The sequence below is a fragment of the Bombus vosnesenskii genome, unplaced genomic scaffold (genome assembly GCF_011952255.1).
Source record: "Bombus vosnesenskii isolate JDL3184/JDL3185 unplaced genomic scaffold, Bvos_JDL3184-5_v1.1 scf7180000013287, whole genome shotgun sequence".
In the NCBI taxonomy this organism is placed as follows: Eukaryota; Metazoa; Arthropoda; class Insecta; order Hymenoptera; family Apidae; genus Bombus; species Bombus vosnesenskii.
The window spans coordinates 460,124-483,253 of NW_022882940.1; the positions used below are offsets into that span (position 1 = coordinate 460,124).

The window sequence follows — 23,130 nt, forward strand, 5'->3', positions numbered from 1 at the left end:
TGGCAAACCCAAGGTTTCTCAGCTATTAATTACAATAATTCATTTACACAACTGACTATCTTTCTGCATGCATTAAAATTTGGAAACTTTGATATTCTCGCCGACGAATTATATCGATTGTTTTGAATTTCTTGGAAGGAAATGTGGCGGTTCGAACTCGGTTAAAAGGTGTTCAGGCAACGAGCCTCGTGAAACTTTCTCTTCTGTTCCTTAAGCTCCTCGGCTACCGATCAAAATAATTTATTCGCATCATCGACGATCTTTCATTATTTTGCCTCAACTTAGAAACTAATTAAGCAGAGAAACTACAAGTCGGAGAAACCGATTTACGACAAATTAGAAATTAATTATTTCGCTTTAACTTGGAAGATCTGGCGGTTCGCGGTCGGTCGAAAAACGTTCGGATAGAAAAGCGTCTGGCGAAACTTTGCCTGGGACGGTAAAGGAATCGGTGGCACGCAAAACTGGCGGCCGGGCCAGCTGAGATCGGAAAGGTGGCGAGAGAAGAAGAGAAACGATAATGAGAGAAACTCCAAGGTAGAACGAAATTCGAACTATCTTTCGCTGTTGTTCGTGCAGTTGGAAGGAAACGCCCTCCCTGGTCGCAGCAGCAACAAAACGTGGGAAAGAGCGGTGCCGGTTAGTTCTCAGAGATAAAGAGTCTCGTTTATAATAGCTGCTGCCCACTGGCCACATTCGCGTCTCTGTTCGTCAGTGTGCGTCGAGCGAATGCCTTATCGTTTGATTCGCTTCGTTTGCCGAGTTCGCTAGCTGGTAGAGAAAGGCAGGAAATCGCGTCCGTGGTTAGGCTGGTGAACACGTGCGCGCACATACGTCGACATCACTCGCCAACTACACGTAACAGAATTTGTTGGATGCAACGGGTTCCATGTTGTAGTTCGCGCGTCGTCGATCTCTGCACGCGACCAGCCGAGAAAGTTGGAGACAACCGACTACTTAAGTAGAATAATCGCCCTCTCGACCCGTTCATTCGATCGCATTGTGGGAGAAAAGTTGCGAGCACGTTAATTACAGAGAAATTATCGCACGGCCAGCTTATGGGTAGATTATTGTCGCGAAGAAAGCGCTTTCTTTTCGAAACGTAGCAAACAGGGTTAAAAGGAATCTTAACGCTTAGCCAACCGAATAGGGGGAGATCTCCCTTTTTCACTTTAGCAATTGTTATTATCAGTTATTGTTTACCTATGTAACGGCACCTGCCAACGCAACTTTCCGACGGTTTCGTCGATACCAAGTATATCACCGAACGCGCGTGTGTGGAGATATCGAAAAGCGACGAAAGAAACATTCGAGTTTTAACAGCGAAGCGAGAGATTCGAGTTTTAACCGCGAAGTGAGAACAGTCGAGTTGTAACCGAGAAGCGAAAAGTGGGTTGGAATTGTACGAAACGAGTTGGAGGTGAAGATTGTTAACACTTTACCGACCGATAGCCGATTAATCGCTTTTTGTCACAGACAATCTTTCTCATTGTTTGAACAGTAATTTGTTATTTAGTACTAAGGTGCTCAGTTGCGTTGCTTTGTAAGCTCCCACAGTTTTATACCAATTTGAAAAACGTAGCGTTCGCGATGAACAAAAAGAATGGTATTGGAGAGTCTAAACCGAAACAGAGCCGACGCCAAGGAGAATCTGCGCTTGGGCTGCCAGTAGCTAGCTAGCGGTCAGTAAAGTGTTAAATAAATATATTGTTGAACACCGCCGAGTATTTCTTTGTCACCCTACGCCACCTCACCTGGAATAGTTGCCAATTAATCGCGTCATTTTTTCTGCTTTTATAAAGTACGTTATATAATAAAATACAGCAATCCAGTGGTGTTAAAATTAATGAAAAAATTACACTATCAGTTATGGCTAAATAAAGTTATAATCGAACGAGAAAAATATTGTAAAAAAACATTAAAACGCATCGTGAATTTTTAATTTCACGTTCAAGCTGTGTTATTTATTTCTAGTCATCTTTAACGTTTGTAATTTTACCTATATATCTTTATACTTTTAATATATACTTTCAATTTGATGTTTTGTATAAACGATATGTGAAATCGTTGAATAAAATCGTTACCGTAAATTATAATTCATCATTTAAATAATTTTTAGACTTCTTTGTTTTTTAAATAGTGAATATTAGTCCTCGATACTTGGAAAAATGTGCCGTGGGCCAAATCGTTAAAAAGACATTTGTTCGTTACGGGGAAAGAAGGATTTTCGGCTGGTTTGCACGTTTACGAAAGACGAAAGCGTGGGGATGAAGTGGAAGGAAGAAACTGAGGCTGTGCAAAACTACATCTTCGTAGGAAACGATGCATCGTTCAGCAAAATGTTATTCATTGACAAAATATAACAAGACTCGTTCGTTACATGTACTATACTGCTTCGTATGACTTTACAATATTTTTATTTCAATACCTCGAGGACCTGTCAATTAAAAAATTTGAAAAATGTCAGGTAAGAAGAATTTTATAATTTTAAAAAAGGATGTAAGTCTATTACGTAGTTTCCTTAAAAAGGATGTAAACGCCAGTAGAGATTTTCTTATTTGATAGGATAATTGAGGTAGGATTTATGTACGCACATGTTCAAGCATGAAACACGGTGACACTTATAGCCTAATTTAGGAAACGGATCGTGTAACATAAATCCTATATCGCGCAGGAAACGCTAAAAATCGCATGAATTATCGTGATAACTCTTGCGTCCATATTTTCTGCTTACGGTGTTCATATAAATAACAATTGCAAGGAAAAAAGAATGTTGCTCTTTTGTATGGCACTTGTAACCTTTATTATTTCTACTCTTCGAGCAACGAGCACGATTTCTTTCCAACACGCTTGATCAAACAGCGATAAAAAAGAATCGAAATTCGTTTGTTACAGGGAAAGAAGAATTTTCGTCCAGTTTGCACGTTTAAGAACGAGAAAAGCGTGACGATGAATTTGCTTCTTAGCATCGAATACGGTTTCCGTTGGAGATCCTTAGCAAGCAGAGACGGCGAAGAATTGAGATTTGTTTGTTACGGGAAAAAAAAAGAAATTCCATTTAGAGGAGAATAGAAAATTGTTTGTTCTCAAAAAGAAGAATCTTTGTTCGATTTTGAAATTTGAGAAACTTCCAAACTATTCTTAATTCTAGTAATTCCAGCAAAATTCTAACATATATAAAAAAAATAAGGCATAGTAAATATAACGTTGAAAGTATTCATATGTAAATTGCATTATATATTTTATTGTATTTCATTTATCGTATTTTATTGTATCGTAGAACGACAATCACGATTTTCTGACCAACTACTCGTTACGTCGCTCTCAGAACTTCGCTGAAAAATATTTCAGAGACATTCGTGTCGTCTACAAGGAAGATGAGTACAACAGGAACTACAAAAGTCCGCCTAAACAAGTTTGAAAAATGGTTGTGAGAGAAACACAGGAATTAAAAGCGATATCACTACGACGACATTTACATGAACTTGTTATTCGACTCGAACGACAAAAATTCAGAGACCCCGCAAAACTGCTTTCTCCTATAAACTAGAAATTCACTTTGAATTAGAAATTTACTTTATTAGCGAGCTATGCTAATGCTGACAGCCAGAATTGATTTTATCTTCGCATGTGCCAACGTTGCAAAAGTGATGGAACGTCGTTCGAGTGTCAGGAATACCAAGTTCAAGGCCAGGCATTTGTTCGTTCCGTATCATTGTCCTTTGAATAACCTTCTTACATAAAAATGAAAGTAGTTGAACAACTTATATGAATCTATCTTATACAAATATTAAAATCCATATTTTTCGTGATATCGTAACAACGATCGATGCTCGAGAACAATAAAAGTAAAGAAAGGAACAGAATATCAAATAACATGCAAGAGTTAAATAAATAAATAAAAAAAAATAAATAAAACGCTATATTTTATTACAACAATTTTTATTATGACAACCCAAAAAATGATAATCGACGGACGCGTAGAAACAATTAAAATCGAACTCACGATACGCCTATCGAGTAAACAGGATTCTTTGCGTTGGAATTGGCCGTGAGTCGCGTTATACCGAAGAACCGAGCGTAAATAATGCGCCGACTTTCAGAAAACAAGCCGGATTAACGGAGCAATGAATTCCCAGCGAATGAAAAGAATCGTGGATTGTCCGTGGCGAGGAAAAAATCGCAGTGCCCTTTAACCACGGATGTCGGCAGCTTTGAGAATGGCGATAAGTTGTCGAGGAATACAAGCCGGTGGTTATCCTCCGTACACCGATTTAACGGCGAATTTGCCCGTGGTTAATAATAGTTGGAGCAAGGAAAGTACTCGGACAGCCTATTGGGTGGCACGGGTCAGGTGCTCGTAGAAAGTGAACCGTATACTTGCAACTCCACAACGAGAATGAGAACGTGAACGCAACCTGTGTCTGGTTGGCTTCATTGGCTATCGAAACGTGTCCCACTATCGTAAGCACCGATTCCACGAGCGACAGGAAACGCTATCGAAGGAAATTCGACGTATCGAACGATAGATACACCGGCGTCCAACCGAGTCACCAGACACTTTCTCACTTTTGGCAAAATCATTTTTACAACGCGCATTGTATTAGGTTGTCCGAAAAGTTTCTTTAGACGCACAATATTTTTTGTTTTATATTAGTTTTACTGAATTATGCACGAACATAATACTAGAAATATAACGAAATGGATCATACCTAATTAAATAAAATAATATAAAACAGAAATTATTGTTCATCTACTATCATCTTATGAAACGAAAGAAACTTTTGCATGCAGCGGTGACAAAAAGTATTTGCACAGCATTGTATTTGTTGAACTATTTATGATGGATACTTGTGGAGCTTTTACTACCTGGGTATCCGAGTACTGATTATTGTGCGAATTTCTGTCGAAGAATCGATTACGAGCTGAATCTGAGCCACTCGAGTATTCGGATTCGACTTTTCTTCCACGATTACCCAAACACACACGAAGCTTTTCTTGCACACCTGAATTTGGATTAAAGAGATCAACTTGAATTAAATTTACTAATACAATGGGAGCTTGTTAACCAGACACCAATTACCTGCGAGTGAAGTTGTAGAAGAAAAACGCTTATCCGGATCTAAGTGGAGTGAGTATCCGAGCAATAGCACGAGCCCTAATTTATATAATATAATAATTATACAGTGGTAGATTTTAACGACGAAACTCTGCCAGTGTATTGTATGCAGCTGAAACTAATAATAAGCAGTACAATATTGGCAGCGGCTGAAAATGGAATTTATTACTCCGAAGATCATTTCTATGTTGCTTGGTTTCAGTAAACGCGTCAGTAATTTTCTCTATCGATTCATTACGCGACCTCGTATTTCGTATTATCGTCAGACAGTTTTAATACACTTTTAAACGAGCTATGTTCTGATAACACTTTTTCCTTCTTCTTATTTCTATTTTTAATTTGGTCGACATACTTTTGACATTACGCAATTTCAACATCCGACGTAAACGCTAGCTTTCTTTCGCGATACATTTAATTTCACAGTATGAAATCGCGCACATTTCAATTCCACTAAGCAGTAACTTATGGATAAAGAATAAAATATCATTGCAAAAAGTCGTATGTGTTATACGTTACATACGTAAATTCCTACTTTGACCAGAATATGTCCGTACGAACGGAAATACACGTATCGAGCTAATTGTAAGCCGAATCGCGTTTCGTTATCGTTCGAGCTCGTAATTCGTTTTTCATCGACGACGCAAAACGTGACTATCCGCGTCGCTCGGCATGCCGCTAGGTACATAATCCCCGATATTACGAGCCTGAATGAGAGTTATTAGTGGACAAACGGTTTCTAAAGCTATCGATCGGCGCAAGTCGCTCGAGTGGAAATCCGAGGCACGTGATTTCCTTTTACAAAGACGGGACACAACGACCGATAGTTGGCGAGTCGATCTTTGCGTCGATATTCCAGTGACAAATATCTCCTCTAAAGAAAAACAGAAAATAGCGATTTCAACGTTAGTTTTTTTAAATTTATCTTGGAATTTCCTACTATTTATACGATCATTTTCCTAATAAATAAATTCATAGAAAGTGAGTACGTAATTTGTTTCTTCGTAGAGTGGTACATTAGTCGTGTACTTGTTCGATGAAACTGAAAAACTGACAAAGAGACAAAGTTGATCGGTTTGGCTCGCTTATCAAGAAGAATTACGCACGATTTTCTTACAATAAGATTAAGAATTTCTCGTTTAATTCTCGCGATTTCCAAGACACGTTCGATCCTGGTAAATTCAAAGATTTCAGTGATTTAAGCAAAGTCCGGTTTTTCTTCGTCGAACTAGAACAGAATCGATACACTACACGGAGTTTGAAGAAGCAACCGCGTTAGCGTGCACGTTGAGCGCGGATCGATGTAATTTTGTTTGAAATGAACCTTTCAACTTAACGAACGAAGTAATTTTCAACGACCTCCGGAAAGAGGCAATAAAAAGCGTTCAACTTTCAAAAAGAAGTATCCACCGAGGAACGTGCAACGAGTTTTCCGCCTGAAAACACTCCACGCTTTCCCACGCCCGAATCGTTCAGCGAATCGCAAAAACCACAGCGAATGCGATTCGATGCGAAATACAGAGGCACAGAACATGTATAAAAACGAAGCAAATACGATATTCGCGTTTGCACCATCCAGGTCTATTCAAACTCATCCAGCCGTACATAAACATAATAAATAATGCAAGATAATTTCATTAACGCTGTTACATTAACTAGCGTTTCATCAAATTTCATTCGAATCAAACACTTTAATAAAATCGTTCGTCTATCCAAATCGCACCATTAAATTAAATTAAACGATCCGTTTACAAACCGTGCGTTTTCCTGAAATTCATCTATCATAATCATTACGTATAATTATTGTTATTCAACTGACTCGTTACAATCATCATCGGAGGAATTTTTACGAAACTGGTGGGAAATTCGAAGGACGTGATACGGAAAATTATATAAAATATTCAAAGAACGGTATTTCTTGTAATATTCGTCAAACAAATCTGTATCTACTTTCCATTTCTTTTATTGCGTACAGGGAATTTAGAATTCTTAGTCCAATTGTTCTAATGCTTACGAATGCATTTGCAGGAGCGTGAATGGTTTCTGAATCGACTAAAGTTCTGTTTGCCAACCGAAAAGTATCGACGCGTACTTTCCACGCATCGCGTCGCTCAACGTGGCGTTTGTATCTGCCGGAAAAAAAGCAAGCAGGAAGAAGGAGAATGTAACGAGGTCGACAAGAAGGCATCGAAACGAATTCGTAACGCGTGTCATCGCGATTCACAGCTCGTGTGCTCAGCGCCTAACCGAGTGCGCGCCATACACGCCGAATAACGAATGAATCATAGGAACTCTCGCCACGGTGTATACACGAAACCGCGGTTCACTTTCTCCTCTCAGACTCGTCCTCAATTACACAGAGCCGAGACCGAGGCCCGGTGTAATTATACGGGTGAGGTGGCACCGAGCAACCTAGTGAATCGCGCATAATTTCTTTCTTCCTCTTTTTTCTTCTTTTTCTTTTTTTCGGACTGCAAGACCCCTTTCACTCGTCTCGCGTCAGCGAGACCCAGTTTTCTTTCTCTCGAAAAGACTAAAACGAACATTTTTTTTGTTTGTTTGTGACAAGCGTTTCTCTGCTTTCTATTCCCCCACTCGAGCCGCATCAACGAAATCTTCGGCGCGCATTCCGCTATACGTCCGCTATACGTGCGGATATCGCAACTCGAGGAAAATCGTCTAATAAAGGAGATCGTGACTTTTTAACGAACAAATAAAAGGCACTCGTAAAATGAAGGATGAATCAATCGTAAAAGAGAATTGCCGATGTATCTGTAAAATAACGTCGATTTTCGAACAAACCAAGTTTGTAGGAGTATCTCGTTTATTTTTCAGGCTGAAAGTTTAACGGGTGTAAAAGTACGTAACAGTTTAACAGATACGCGCAATTGTCGCTTGTTATTCTTTGTACGGAACTTTGCATTTGCTTCTTTAATTCCAATTGTTAACGATATATAAAATGTACAGGCGATATATTGCCTTATTTTTTTTTAGTGCACAGCTTTTTCACGACGAGGAGCTGCGAATTATAAAATTTCTCAGCGATTTCTTCGCGACCAGTTTATCTACTTGGAATAAACTGCTCGGTTAACTAAGAGTTCTATAGATAATTAATATCTGTCAATTTATCGAATATCCTTGAAATTTCCTATCGTAATCTTCAATGAGTATACTCGTAAAACAAATGCAAGAAGAATCTGTCGAAGAAAAAGTTCTACTGTAAAGTGATCGATATTTTCACATTTCTTTAAACTTCCAGATTATCAATTTTTTTTAAATTTCCTAATAACTTAATTTTAAAAAAGAGCTACGAACAATTGTACAGGCGTGCTATATATTTGAGGATTAATTAATTTCAAGATTAACCCATAATGATCGAAACTTGGAAATATATTGCATTTTATTTTGAAAATCGATTAAACGTCATTAAATCTGTTTTATTTCTATCAACTATGTAATAGATATATTATAATTTACGTTTCTAGAGATTTCGATAAATTTTCAGAAATTCTGATGTTCGCAATTTATCGATTATGCTTCCTAATATGCATTTTCCATTGGCTGTATGACAAAAGCAAAATTTGTGTTTTTACAGACTTTAACGGATCTCCGAAAGTTTCACTCAATATTTCGACAACTATAATCTATCGCCATACTGAATTGTATTGATTTACTTTAGAGAGTAAGAGAACAATTATGGAGAAATTAATTAACTTTGTTCGCGCCGATTATTCTATGACTGTTTGCAGTGAATATACGAAAGTTTCATCATAGCGTCTGAGCACTAAACTCTCGACTTGATTTTCCTGTTGAGAAACCAATGTAGACATTGCGGTGCATATGAGGTTCCAAAGGGTTACGGAAGGAGGAAATTTAAACTAACAGAACTCTCCGATTTATCTCGTCAATTGATTACGTACGTTGGAAAACAAATAAAATATGCGCCAGCGGTGAACATCAAATATAGAAAGACGATGCCATAATGTTGTTAAAGGCCCTATTTGAAAAGATCTATATAAATACACTTAATGGAGATTTATGTAAAATTTCAGTAACCATGTCGCTATACTTACGAACGGAATAGAAATTTCCAAGAAATATTTCGACGAAAAACAGCAGATATCCGTTGCAACAGACATTTATCATATATTTTTTTCTACAATATAATTTTATTAATTTTTTGTCGGGTAATAGAAATTAAGAGAAAAAGCGTTTGGCTAATTTACTATGAGTAGCAAATAATGACTTTATGGAGTTAGCTTCATTATCATCGTATAAAATAGAACACGCAACCTTTTCTCTATCAGTAAACAACTTTGCCACATTAAAGAGTAAACAGTAGGAAATCGATTTACTTCCGTAGCTCTTCCGTGGGGTTTATTAGGAACTTCAAGTAGCTAGCTGCTTCTTCCGAACGTTAAGGATTACACTTTATCGGCGAGGTATGTACTTTAATTCCCTTACAAATTACCAATGAATCTTAATCTTTCTATAAAAACAACTACTATTATGATATCTACAAGTTCAACATATAATATTCTATACACTCGCAATAATTGAGTAATACAATGAATATTTTGTGGAGAAAAATGTGAATGCATTATGCAGATGTTAAAGATGCTAGAGTATTCTTTTATCTTTCTGAAACAGCACAAACGTGAAGTGCAAACAGCACAAAAGTGTCATCGATAACAAACAATAGTCATGAAAGATATATACCATAAAAGAATTATTATTAAATATTTATATAGGCAAAAACAAGGGCCAAGTGAAAAGAATTGAAAAATGCAAGCAACTATGTAATAAATCTCATAAAAATTGCTACATTGTATATCTATGTTCCTTCGATATGGATCATTCTGATTAGAAAGCTTAAAGAAAAGAAACCTATAGATTTTAGATATCGGAGAATGATTCACATACGTTAAAAAATTATTTTCTTAAAGATCTGCACACTGTGAACGTGATTTTAAATAGAAAAAAAAAGAAAGAAAAAACGACCCTTGACACAAAGAAAGATGAAGCGAAGAAAGTGGAGGACGATGATGACGAGGTAGTATCCTCTGGAAGAGGAAATGACAGGCATAGTGCCGTAGTGCCGAATAGTAAAAGTCGGAGAACAATGGATAAACGGAATGGTACAGCCGAGACCTTTCAGGCAATCGGGTAACTGGCAAAAATTGTGAAACACAATGGATAGAAGAACGCCTTCCCTTCTGGTCCGCTTTGCAATTCCCCCACGTTTCACCGAGCATTCCCTAACGTAACCACTTGTACAACTCAACGCGCCTGCGCCCCGGCACACCCACTTGACCCCGAAGTTAAAAGAAATTAAATTATGTAGGCTCTAATGTGTTCTCCAAGGCATTAAATGGTCTTCATAAGCTCTGCGTCGACATCACGAAATTTTTATCTTCAAAATGGCCACTCTGCATCGGCGATATTTTATTTCTAATAGATTAACGCAACGCGTTCTATCCGCGCGTTAATCTTCGTGACAATTACTGACGGCGTTACTTATCATAAATCAATGATTAATACGATTAATAATCGCCACTTGAAGAGGTTGGTAGAATATTAGGTACTAGAACGATGAAGAAACGAAATAGAAATGTCTAAAAAAGATAAATAAGGATTACAATAGACTTTCGAGAAACTTATTATAGAAAATACATAAATTTCTAAGTCCGAATGTTACTTACTGTGCACTGACGTTCCATTACAATTTTGATATAAAGTAAATGAGATACCTTATCACGATTATAAAGGTTTTAGTATTGTTTGTTACAATTAGTGAAATAATACAGAGAGAAAACAAATCGATTAATTATGCCGAAATTAAAATTTGTATCTTTTATTTACACTTCTCAGCTATTAATTAAAATAATTTATTTGGATTATAGTGATCGACAATCTCTTTTGCTCAATTTTCATTCTTTTTTATTATATCTTTTAAAAATATTAATATTCTTATTGAATAAACTATAACCATTTTGTTTGCATAAAATTGACAAAAGATTGTATTAACACTAACATGTTAAGTATGTATATACTTAATTCGTACATTTGTCGTTTAATGGGTGAAATTTTCATTATACTTAGAAAATATTTGCAATTATTATACCTCAACAACGATATGTTATATTTGAAAAAAGTTTTTTCAATGTTTTGTATAAAAATGTTGTTATGGAAAAGCAAAAGGTAACTCGAGATTAGCATGTTACATAGGAAGTAGACATATACAGCCATCTAGTGGCGCATTACTCAAATACATATAACAACTGTTAATATCGATCAACGATGACCCTAGTTAGCATGTCATCGTGATTATTTATCATTGCATGCTAATAGCAAATAAACAAATACAAATTAACATATATTACGTTATTATATCACATTATATATAAATATTATATTAATGAAAACAAAATTAACTAACGATATTAAGCTCCTCTACAAGATTAAATATGATTCATTAAGTAAACGATTGTTTTAATCACATACCTTGTAAATTGTCCAGCATATATGACAGCAGCTTGTGAGTCCCAGATGGTTCTCCATATAACGCCATTATTTCCTTGCTAAGTGGATTTCCCTGAAGTCCTAGCACTTGTAATTGGAACAATTTTCCTAGTTCATATGGTAACACTCGGAGGTAATTTTGGTTTAACAACAATTCTCTGAAATATAAACGACACATCAGAATAAGATACACAAAAAATTTAATATGCATTCAATTAACAATTCACGTTATCTTTTTACTGGATAATAGATATAAATGCAAATACGATCATACCTGAGGTAGATGAGGTCCCCCAGTTCAGCTGGCAAACTCCGTAATTTATTGCTACTGAGATCTAAAGTACGTAAGTTGACTAAACGTCCGATCTCAGATGGTATCCTATGTAAACTATTATCATTGAGATACAAAGCCGTTAGATGAGTCATTTGCCATAAATTTGGGCTTAAATTTCTTATACTGCCTGTTATCTCCAATTCTGGCCAATACGATTTCTTTCCAGAGTTTGCATCCTCCGTAGACATAAGAGTATGTGTACGACGTTGGGCGGAGTTTTCATACTTGTCTTTATGATTGCGAGACATGTTAAATCCTACACAAATATTGGAATGACATTTAAAACTATTAAACATCACAATTACATAGCTATAAAACATACAAATTATATTAAACAGTAGAAAATTAAACATTCGCATCAACGAAAATATTATATAGACAAATATTTTTTTAATACTTCTCAATGTGACTACAAATGTTACATAATATATCAAATACAACAATTTATGTACATAAAAGTCTTAATTTATTTGCAAGTGCTAATAACAAAGTAATTTATTCGTTTGTATGTAGGTTAATTAACTCAAAATAAAAAATATACAATATGAGGAATCTTTTGTAAAAATTTAAGTAAAATATAATTTGTTATAGAATAATGTGGTTGTATTATCAACTGCGTGTAATGTTTATCACATCAATTATGGAATTCTCCATTTTATATTGTGCTTGATTTATTTTTAAAATTGTAAACATTGTAACAGATATTCCTCAGTATCTCATTGACATTATATATGTTCAAAAGAAATAAGCTTTTAAATACAGAAAAATTAATTTGGAGTAATACATAAAACCATTTGACATACAATCTTATTTCATCTTTCTTAACACACATATGCAATATTTTATTATCTAACATATTACATTACTTTAATGAAAGACAAAGTATTGTGTATGTTCTTTGTTTTGCTGATACTATACGAACAGAACTAAAACATATTTTTAAAAAGGATACAGACTTTTTCATATTTATAACTAAATACTTTGTATTATTAAAAGAGAATTTATTCAATTCAGAATGCATCATTCAGAAATTCTATGAAAGTAAATTCATAACCTATGAAGTAAAAATGTTCATTTCTGAGTGCTTAATACCCGAAACATAACCTCATTACCTTTTACGAACGTAATGATCAAAAGATCTATAAGAAATGTTAATATAATTTTTGAATAATACTTCAAAAAGTAGTTTATTTTTTAATGTGGACAATCTTTCATCTCTACACAATTCATATGCTCTGTACGACAAGTTTCCGCACTAACATACATTTCTCTAACCGGATAGTTTCCCTACCTTTGAAATTTAATACGAAACCCGAAGGAAACTGTTACGCACCTTCATCTACCTCTTAGCACACACAAAACGCACGATGTGTTGATACCGAATGAAAATTTACGCGTAAACAAAACTACCTTGACAAACACAAATCCTCCATTTATCAACTGCACTGATCGCAAACTATAAGTGATCGTGATTGGTCGTGTTACCGCCGAATCTTCCCGAAGCAGCCGACACCAAACGATCGCCTTAAATTAAAATTTTACTAAAGCAGAAAATGTCTAGGGACTTTAGAAAATAACTATATACACAATTGTTTTCATTTATAGAATAAGATAGAACAAATAATCTTATATTAGCATTTATATAAAGAATAAATTTCAAGTTTCGATTATTAAAGCATGCTTTCATTATATATTACATGTATATCTACTATAGGTGCTCTCTATATGAAGTAGTAAAGTACTATTTCATTTCAAGTACTGTAAACTATGAGCTTTATCTTCTTAATAGTAGGTAGTAGGTAGATTTTACACAAAAAGTAAGTCAAATATAAATGTTGCGGAATATACCCATGTGTTTTTGTTAACAACGCATAAATTCTTTCTTTAGGATATCAATGATTTCATCTCATACCTATTGCAAAATATACTTTTACTTAGCATAAAACTTTCTTACTATCCAAGCATACAAATAAAGATGGAATACAATGTCTTTCGTGGTGAGAATATTTTCTGATGTAACCTTTATTACTTTCACTTAATAATCGAAGAATTTTAATAAATTGATTTGAATTTTGTAGATTATTGTAAGGCTGAAAACAGTGAAGATGAAGAAATGAATCATGATTTACAATCACGGTTGTATGCTGAAATTTATTATACTTCAAATGATGTAGAAAACGTGGATAAAAAATCGAATGTTAAATTAGAAACTATTGATACAGCCGATAACAAACTTCGTACAGATGCAAATACTAGTAAAGTTCACAGTTTTAATAATACTCCTAGAAAGAATGATGTTGGTGGAAGTTGTAGCGAAACTTATATAAAAAACGAATCAGAAAATAATTCAACGTCAATGGAAGATGATAGTAAACCAGATATTACTTCTATTTGCTTTAAAAGTACAACTGAAACGTTATCTAAAGATATAGCTAATAAAAGTATCCCCAGTGTACCTTACGTGAAAACATTAAAAGAAACTGAAGAAAATATTGAGTCTGCAAAGAACAACAGGCAATTAACATGTCATAATGTAGAATGTGGTAAAAGCAATTCAAATAATAATACCACTTACATTGTTGAAAATAATGTAAAACCAGAAATAAAAGATGAAAATGAAGAAAAGTTAGAAACCGTACAATGTCTAAATAATGAGACAACTGCAAATCAATTTACTCATCTAAATTCTACAAAACATGATGATGATAAGAACAATGAGAAATGTCAGAGAATTGTGTGTAATGAAAAAAACAATGATGAAATTCTTAAAAAATATGAATTTTCTAAATCATTTATCAATAAACTATATCTAGAAAAATACGAGAAGTTAGAAAAGAAACTACAAGAAGTGGAAGAAGAAAAAGAAAGAAGTTTAAAAGAGAAAGAACAGGAAAAGATAAATATTAAAGAAAATCAGCAGAGACAAGTCATTATTGAATATGATTCACATGACACAAAATCCATATATGAAACAGAAACAGATACGAAGTACAAGATATTTTGTAGAACTAACAAACTGCAAAAACCTATCAATTATTGCGAAGAAATAACAGTGTTAACATCAGACACAGAAAGTGATTCTGAAGAATCCATTTTAGAAGTACCGATTCCGCCAAAACCTCAACCACCTATCATAAATTTACAGGACTCAGATGAAAATTCTGAAACAACAAGTAGTGACAGCGATACAGATGAAGAATCTTCATTCGTTATAAGAAAGAAAAATAATTTGGTAGAAAATGTTAAAAAGAAAGATTCTATAATTGACCAAGAGTCAGATAGCTCTACCTCAGTTATAGATTGCACTAATGATGAATCAGCAACAGAAGATATAATGTTAAACTGTACAGAAATACAGAAAAGTGCATCAAGTATAAAAGAAATAATGGAAATGAATAAAAATGCTCAATCAGATCAATATAATAATAAAGACAAAAGCTTTTGTGAAAAAAATAAGTCTATTGTAAGAAATGAAATTCATACTAAAGATCTTACTAGGCCTGACATGTTATATAACAATGATAAACACAATACATTTGAATTTCAATCGCCATTAAAAACAGTTCACAATAAAGATGTTATATATGAAAGAGACAAAAGTGAATCAGATAATTTTGCAGATGATGTAATGGTATCGGATTTCCTTAATTCTGAAGAACTAACTTCAAATAGAAATAGAAGGTATTTTGCAGAAGATGTGATGGTATCAAATTTCCTTAATTCTGAAGAGTTGACTACAGATAAAGAAAGGCATCTTGAAAAAGATGTAATGATGTCAAACGTTCTTCATTCTAAAAAAGTGACTCCAAATAAGAAAAGGCATTATGATGGTGGTAATGAACCTTCTACAAGTGTAAAACAAAGGAGAAATACAGATAGTGGATTTGAATGTTCCAAAGAAAATTTTGAACAACATAATAGTAATGATAAGAGTAATCGAGAGTGGGAAGAATATTTTTTTCGCCCTATGTCGGAGAAACTTAAAGCTTTCTATGAATCTCAAGGACAAGAAAATTTTGATGTAAAGGAAATTCAGAGTAAGATGTCAAGTAAGTCATTGAAAATTAATGTAGTCCTATTTTGTTTATATATATAAATTTATTATTTTTAAATATTTTTTATTGTAAATAAATTATAGAGGATCCAAGACTTTGGGCTATTTTAGATGAAGACCTGATGCCTGATTTGTTCAAACATCAGAGATACTGGTACATGAAATGTACTAATTGCCACCAACATGGTCATCAGAGACATAATTGTACAGAGCCATATAAACCTATTCGATGTCATATGTGTGGTGCTCAAGGACATACAGAAACTCGATGCCCTCAGAAAATGTGCCTCACGGTTCGAAGATATATCATAAAAATATATTATGTGATAACTGTATAGTAATATGTTAATTTTTTACAGTGTGGTAAAAAGCAAGGTACATTTAGGAAAACTTGTGAGGCTTGTCGCATACTGTATTGTAACATGTGTAATGCTATAGGACATAAATCAACTGAATGTCCAGATCTCTGGAGAAGATTTCATCAAACAGTGAGTTTGTTGTTACATACAGTATAAATATTTTATGAAATCATGCACAATTTAAATATAAAAAGTAATTTTACTTGATTTTGTTTAATTTTAGACACGAACATCTGAGATAAATATACCAGAGAACTTATCTGAAGTTATGAAACCTGCGGATTTACTTTACTGTTGTAATTGCACCAAACGAGGACATGATTCTTCTACATGTAACGAGTATCGCTGGTCACAGCATTTCCCAACACCTGCTTTTGTATCAAATTATACAAGTGAATTAGAATACGAATATTCTGCTTGTGAAAATAATGAAGATGTAATACCATTAACTAAATTAAAAAAGAAAGGTGTGACATTTCTTCCTGATGAGGTTGATTTAGACAGTTCTGGTGTTGTATATTCATATGGAACATATTATACAAAAATGCCTAATGGCGAAGAAGCTAAACGAAAACTTTTGACTCTTGATATTCATCCTTCTCACATAGCAGGTCTTTTAAAGGGTCGCATTTCTCCAATTTTTTTGGATGAATTAACAAAACTAACTAAATTTGAAATTAAAATATATTACAATAAAGATAACGAATTAATGATAAGAGTTCGATCTGCAGTACATCTGCCTCAATATATATTAGAACTTTTCCTTTATTGGCTTAAACTACATGATGAGGATAAACTCTTGGATATTACTATAAACCTTCCCCGTAGAGCAAAACAATTGCAAAAACTTTTGGCAAAAAAACTACACGAGTTCGAACAGAATTTAGTAGATCCAAACTATATTTGTAGTCAAATAGAGGAGCTAAAAACATCAATGACTACTATTAAAGACCTTGCAGTATCATTTTCTGTTGCAAAAAAAATCATAGATTATCGAGGCGATTTGATGAAAGTGTACCAGTCAAAACCTAATCATACTCATCTAGTAAGGAGATTAAAAAGAGCCATGAAACATCTGAAAAAGGTTTCAGGCACTGAAGTGTACATGTCACAATATTTGAATATTATTGTTCTTTACAATAAAATTTTTGTACCTCGTAGATTAACAGACATCGAATTAAAACGTTTTCTTGCAAGATATTACAAAACAAGCGTGAAAAAAAAAGATGGGAAGAAGAATGAAGCTAAGAAACTAAAGAAGAATGAAGCTAAGAAACTAAAGAAGAACAAACTTACACCTTATAAAGCATTAATAGAAAGTTTACGGGAACATAATAAGGAAGAGAATACTATAAACAAGAGTGATGCATGTTCATCAAAAGATATTGAAGCACAAACTATAGAAATACCTAGCATTGTATCCATTGAACATATTCCAACGAATAATATTATCCAATCTAATGACCAAGATGTAACATGTAATACAAAAAACGTTTTTACTGAAACACACACTGCAGAAAAGAATGTTACCGAATTTACTGATGATACTACACAATCATCACATAATCAGGATATTTCAAGTAATCAAATGACAGATCTTATACAAAACTCAGATGTAGTTACCATATCTTTTCAAAAATCTACACATACCAATGTATCACCCAGGACAACTAAAAATGTACCTTGTGCCAAAGTAAAACCCTCAGGGAATAACAAAAGAAAGCAATCAGTAACAGAAAATAGTAATAATAAAGAAGCAAAAACAAGTAACTTACAGGAACAAAACAACACAATTAATTCTGAAATAAGTGTTACAAAAAAGAAAAAATCTAAAAAAGCAAAAAAAGCAAAAGCAGACCTTGAAAACAGTTTAGAAATTATGAAAAAGCAAGAAACTGGAACTGACACATCTTTAGAAAATAAAGCTAGTGAAATTATAAATGAAGCTCTGGAATTTAATTTGCCATATATGAATAAAGCTGTTGAAGAAATTAGGAAAAGAATAAATGATAAAAACCTTAAACAAGAGCATATTGATACTTTGCTAAGACTAATAAATTTGGAAAAAGATCACAGGAAATATGTAAGTTCATTTTATAATTATTTACAATGAATTTTATTTTTTAAAATACGATGTTAATTATACGTTATTATTAAATGAATAAAATAAAAATCTGTTAGCATTTCTACACTTATTAAAATTTTTGTCCAAAAACATTTTTTATAAAGTTACAAGAGAACTAAATAATATAGTCTACTTTTAAGTAATAATTTTTATATAAAACCATGTACAGAATAGTGCTACACGGTATATAATTATACTGTAAATGTATTTCCATTTAAATTAATACTTTGTAAGTGGGTAGCTTTTATTGAAGACTGTTGACTTTGTAGGTGTCTTGCATACAGTCATGTCAAAGTAATTTTAAGTTTCAAATTTGTATATCTAAATGATAAACATGAAACAGATATCAAATTTCATGTTTATTAAAAAAATTAATATATACAAATTATCTTTGCTTATTTCTTTGTAAATAAAGAAGAAATTGTTTTCAAGCAAAATGAAACATGTATCTTATATTTCTTATCCTGTACATATTTATTTCCTAAAGTATAATTATATTTAAATACAGAGTTTTACTCCGATTGATCAGTTATTATATTAAGTATAAAAATAACACTAAGTATTGAATTTTTTCAATTTATTTTTACTCTTAAGAAAAAAATGTATGATTTGTTCTGTATTTCAACATCTTGAAAATATCTTGTATCATAGAATGAAATTTACATTTTAGTACATTATGTTCATATGTACATATTGATATTATACTGGTAAGATATGCATATGATTAATGAGTCATTTATGTCAATATAATTAAGATAATGGTATGAATTATATATATTCTCTTCATTATTTCTTCATCGGTGGAGGACCTCCCATAGGTGGTGGTGGTCCGTTCATTGGTGGTCTCATTGGACCCATAGGTCCCATAGGACCCATCATTGGCCCCATTGGCCCCATAGGTCCCATCATAGGTGGCCTCATGCCCATCATTGGTGGCATTGGCCCATGTGGCCCCATCATCATCGGGCCTCCTGGACCCATAGGGCCACCAGGATGCATCCCTGGAGGTGGCATCATACCTGGAGGACCCTGAGGTGGTACTCCAGGACGTGGTCCAAGATTTGGAGGTGGTGGAATTGCTGCTCCTTTGTTTGCTGCAAAAGGGTTAGATGCGATTTTTCCAGCTTTGAATGCCGCCGTTGTTGCATCGATTAGGTGTTGTGCTTGTTCCTCCATCCATTTCTGATAGAAATATTTAACATTATCCTTGTGTTTACGGCCCTGACAGTGAGTTTTCCGTACACTCGGCGAATCATGCGTTAGGTACGTGTCACAATAATCACAGTAATATTTTGGCATTGTTTCTCCAACTATATAACGTAAGAACGCGTATTTCTTATACGTTGCACAATTTCTTTGTAATTGTATGAATTTCTCTCACAACTGAATGTTAATACTTTATTACAGGTTATATACACGCGTACTTATTATTAAACTTTGACTACAACCTTCAACTATAATCAGAATGGACAAGTTAGTCGAAAAATTAAAATTCTATTAAACTCCATCTGTTGGTGCATAGAGTAAACTCTCGTTCGACGTTCTGTTGAACTCAGCTTAATTAATTAATTTCATTTAAAATAAAATTATCTATAAATTCTATAATCTTATGATAAAGGAATAAAAAGAAATGTTTACATATTTTTTAAATAAATCTTATTAGCTTATTTTTACAAAATAAAATTTACATTACATTATTATATAACAGTTTTCTAATTATTTCAAAATTTTGATCACAATAGTCTTAACCACAAATACATTAATCCAAAAAATCAATTCACGAAACTGTGCGTTATTGTATTAATATACATATTATAATTATAATAGACAAATTTTAATAGATCCCTAATTTCAATTATCTAAACAATTTTTTATTATCTCTTCTACAACCTTACCTCTTACACAAAATTTTAATAGAACTAAATAGATACATAATTTTGTACGTGGATTTGGTAAAGTCTCTGTTTACAATTTTATCATTATTATTTTTATTATTAGTTTACAATTATGTGTACTGTATTTACTATTAGAAGCAAAATATAACACTCTTCTAATTGTTTGGATATCTTAAATAACTAAATCATATCTTTTGCTTCTTTCCTAAAGGAATCATTTCCATCTCTTGTATATTTCTCCTAAATTTTTTATAAAACAAAAGAACATCTGAATGAGCCCATACTTGTTGTTTATTAAAATCTAATACTCTTAAAGATTGCAAACTTTGTGCCCTTGAAAGGGCTACATATGACTGGCCAGCATCAAAGACTCTTGCAAGACACATTTCAACACAATCTAAAGTTAAGCCTTGACTTTTATGAATGGAAAAAGCCCATGCTAATTTTAATGGAACTTGTATCCTATGAACAATACTCCCAGTACTTGTTTTCAAATTCCATTTTTCTAGCTTTGCATGATATTGAATACCAGATTTAAACTGGACTACAGGTATATTCTCTACAAATTTAATAACTACCCCCCTTGCACCATTCACTAAACCATTAGCAACATTTATATTTTTTAACAGCATTACTTGAGCACCTATTTTTAATACTAATTTATCAGGAACAGCCAACTGCTGATTCAATGTAGCAGTCATTGCTGAATCAGAGTCTTGGGCCATATAAGTTTTTGATTCATCTTTTAACTCATCCAGTTGAAATTGATTAATTTCTTCAGCTTCATTAACATGAGAACAAAGTCTGGTTGCTAAAATGCCATTACTTTCTATCTTCTGTTTAGCTGTTGCTTTAAGTTTTTCTGCAGTGTCATCCGTCACTCTACCTATCCTAATATTATTTAAAATCCTAATAAATTCAGGATCCGTTTGTCTATGAACAGTTTGTAATTCATAATTAAAATGTACACATTTTTTCCATGCGCTACTTTGAAAACAAAACTTAGCTTTGTTTTCTTTCGAAACTGGTGGTAATTGAAAAAAATCCCCGCACAATATCAATTGTATTCCACCAAATGGTCTTTCGTTTCTACGAATATGTCTAGCTACAGCTTCAATCTTATCAAAATAGTCTCCATCTACCATAGAAATTTCATCTATAATCAGATGTTTTGTTTTTCTCCATGAAATAGCAGCAGAATTGCGAGAAGCCATTTGAAAGCATCTATCTAAATTCGCGGTTCCTAGTCCGATTCCTGCGAATTGATGCAAAGTTATTCCACCTATGTGACATGCCGCTACTCCTGTGCTCGCTGTAGCCATCGTGACATCAGGTGGAAGAGCTGCTATTATTTTTTTCAATAAAAACGACTTTCCAGTACCTGCGCTGCCAGTAAAAAACACATTTTTACCACTAAGTACCGCATTTAAAATTTTACTTTGTTCTTCCGTAACCTGTCCTACAGTTGGATTTTCGTACAGTTTTTTCGCAGTAGACGATTTCAGTGCACTTTCATCCGACCGTTTTCTTTTTTTAGCAGCGCTAGGGGATGGTGTCGTAATCGTTGCACGCGATACAGCGATAGTCTTTTCTTTAGCTTTATTTATTTCAGTACTTGTAACAGGACTAATTTCTAGGAACTTATTAGAAAGTAGTCTCTCCTTTAATGGATTTTTTACTACTTGATCCGACTGACTTGACACTTTAATATATAACGTTTTCAAAAAATTAATTAACTGCGATGTCGGTGCGTTGGATAAAAACAATGTACAATTTTCTTCTTTAAACTTGATAGAAGCTTTACCTTCAGTCATAAACTTATTGAAAACAGATATAGATCTCAGCGATAACTTCGTCAGTAAACTTCCTTTTTCTGCACGCACTTCGATAAAAATTTCACGAAGATTATTTCTGATTAAACGTAAAGTTACTGTTCGATGATTTGTTTTCCTCAAAATCGAACCTTGTGAGTTAGTCTTTTCGATTGTAACGGAACACGTCACTGAATAACTATCTTGATCCATTTCTGCTTATGAAAATAAGTTGATTAAATTTAGATGCAAAATTAGTTGATCAAATGTTAAATACGATATTTAAGACCTTCTCGATTCATTGAAAACAAGAGAGTTACAAACTTTTCATACAAGAATATACTGCGTTAAACAAGTACGTATGTATTATTCATATCCCCTGACGCCATGATCAACTGACTTGGCGCGATATTTACGCGCCATATCCTAGGGACATTTTTTACTCTTCAAAGATAGTTTTTTACATTTCTTTTTACAAGGGAGTTTATTGAGTCCAGAAAATACAGATTTTAAGTACATTATTCACAATAAACATGAATTTTTGTAATGGTATGTTAGGCAAATGTACCGATACGCGGCGGTACGACGTAGCCATGCTGTATTATGTGTCGGCGCTTTATGATAGTTCTTCACTGTAAATGATTGGTCGTTACCACGGTCATATGTTCCGATGCGATATCGCGTCGTCTATGTGGATCAGATCTAAATGCACTTGTTATTATGTTTATCTAATTAATTGCTAATTATCGGCTATGATTGGGTATAAGTAAATAATCAGCAGGAGGTTATTCTAAATGCGAAAATAAGTAAAAAGTGTTGAATAAAATTTTTTTACAAAATGTTTTGTTTTCGGGAGAAATAAATTTGAAAATTAATTTATAAACTGAAAAATTATGTTTCACATTTTTTCATCA

The 23,130-nt window shown here is 33.5% G+C and overlaps 4 protein-coding genes across 6 annotated transcripts in view; 1 reads left to right on the forward strand and 3 right to left on the reverse strand.

The window, feature by feature from the left end:
• LOC117232406 (CCR4-NOT transcription complex subunit 6-like) overlaps positions 1-13,451 on the reverse strand; it is a 44,795-nt gene extending 31,344 nt beyond the window's left edge. Inside the window, exons 1-3 of one of the 2 annotated variants that reach the window (XM_033491752.1) lie at positions 13,264-13,434; positions 11,913-12,228; positions 11,621-11,796 (exon numbers count right to left, since the gene is read on the reverse strand). In XM_033491752.1, coding sequence (XP_033347643.1) covers positions 11,621-11,796; positions 11,913-12,220 — 484 coding nt within the window. In that variant the 5' untranslated portion in view covers positions 12,221-12,228; positions 13,264-13,434. Of the gene's footprint in view, positions 1-11,620; positions 11,797-11,912; positions 12,229-13,263 lie in introns of both variants that reach the window. The other variant, XM_033491753.1, reaches the window with a different exon arrangement.
• A 184-nt stretch (positions 13,452-13,635) lies between these two features.
• On the forward strand, positions 13,636-18,536 carry LOC117232403 (MATH and LRR domain-containing protein PFE0570w). Of its 2 annotated transcripts, none has more exons than XM_033491748.1 (6): positions 13,636-13,789; positions 13,861-13,969; positions 14,051-16,021; positions 16,138-16,319; positions 16,386-16,514; positions 16,609-18,536. In XM_033491748.1, the coding sequence occupies exons 2-6, from the start codon at positions 13,948-13,950 to the stop codon at positions 18,496-18,498; spliced, it is 4,194 nt and encodes a 1,397-aa protein (XP_033347639.1). In that variant the 5' UTR covers positions 13,636-13,789; positions 13,861-13,947; the 3' UTR covers positions 18,499-18,536. The 2 variants fall into 2 exon arrangements, with proteins under 2 accessions (XP_033347639.1, XP_033347638.1); XM_033491747.1 differs by having other exon boundaries at positions 13,643-13,789; positions 16,111-16,319; positions 16,609-18,535.
• A 420-nt stretch (positions 18,537-18,956) lies between these two features.
• On the reverse strand, positions 18,957-19,978 carry LOC117232404 (U1 small nuclear ribonucleoprotein C). The gene has a single exon (XM_033491750.1). The coding sequence runs from the start codon at positions 19,807-19,809 to the stop codon at positions 19,297-19,299; it is 513 nt and encodes a 170-aa protein (XP_033347641.1). The 5' UTR covers positions 19,810-19,978; the 3' UTR covers positions 18,957-19,296.
• A 233-nt stretch (positions 19,979-20,211) lies between these two features.
• Positions 20,212-22,624, reverse strand: LOC117232405 (ATP-dependent DNA helicase PIF1). The gene has a single exon (XM_033491751.1). The coding sequence runs from the start codon at positions 22,427-22,429 to the stop codon at positions 20,591-20,593; it is 1,839 nt and encodes a 612-aa protein (XP_033347642.1). The 5' UTR covers positions 22,430-22,624; the 3' UTR covers positions 20,212-20,590.
• Positions 22,625-23,130: the final 506 nt, after the last annotated feature.

What these genes read in the sequence shown, in the direction of transcription:
- LOC117232403 (XM_033491747.1), top strand. Translation starts at nt 13,948, where the DNA reads ATGGAATACAATGTCTTTCGTG. An exon ending in AATTCAGAGTAAGATGTCAA is followed by an intron (nt 16,022 to 16,110) that starts GTAAGTCATTGA and finishes AATAAATTATAG; the next exon opens with AGGATCCAAGACTTTGGGCT. An exon ending in GGAGAAGATTTCATCAAACA is followed by an intron (nt 16,515 to 16,608) that starts GTGAGTTTGTTG and finishes GTTTAATTTTAG; the next exon opens with ACACGAACATCTGAGATAAA.
- LOC117232404 (XM_033491750.1), bottom strand. Translation starts at nt 19,809, where the DNA reads ATGCCAAAATATTACTGTGATTATTGTGACACGTACCTAACGCATGAT.
- LOC117232405 (XM_033491751.1), bottom strand. Translation starts at nt 22,429, where the DNA reads ATGGATCAAGATAGTTATTCAGTGACGTGTTCCGTTACAATCGAAAAG.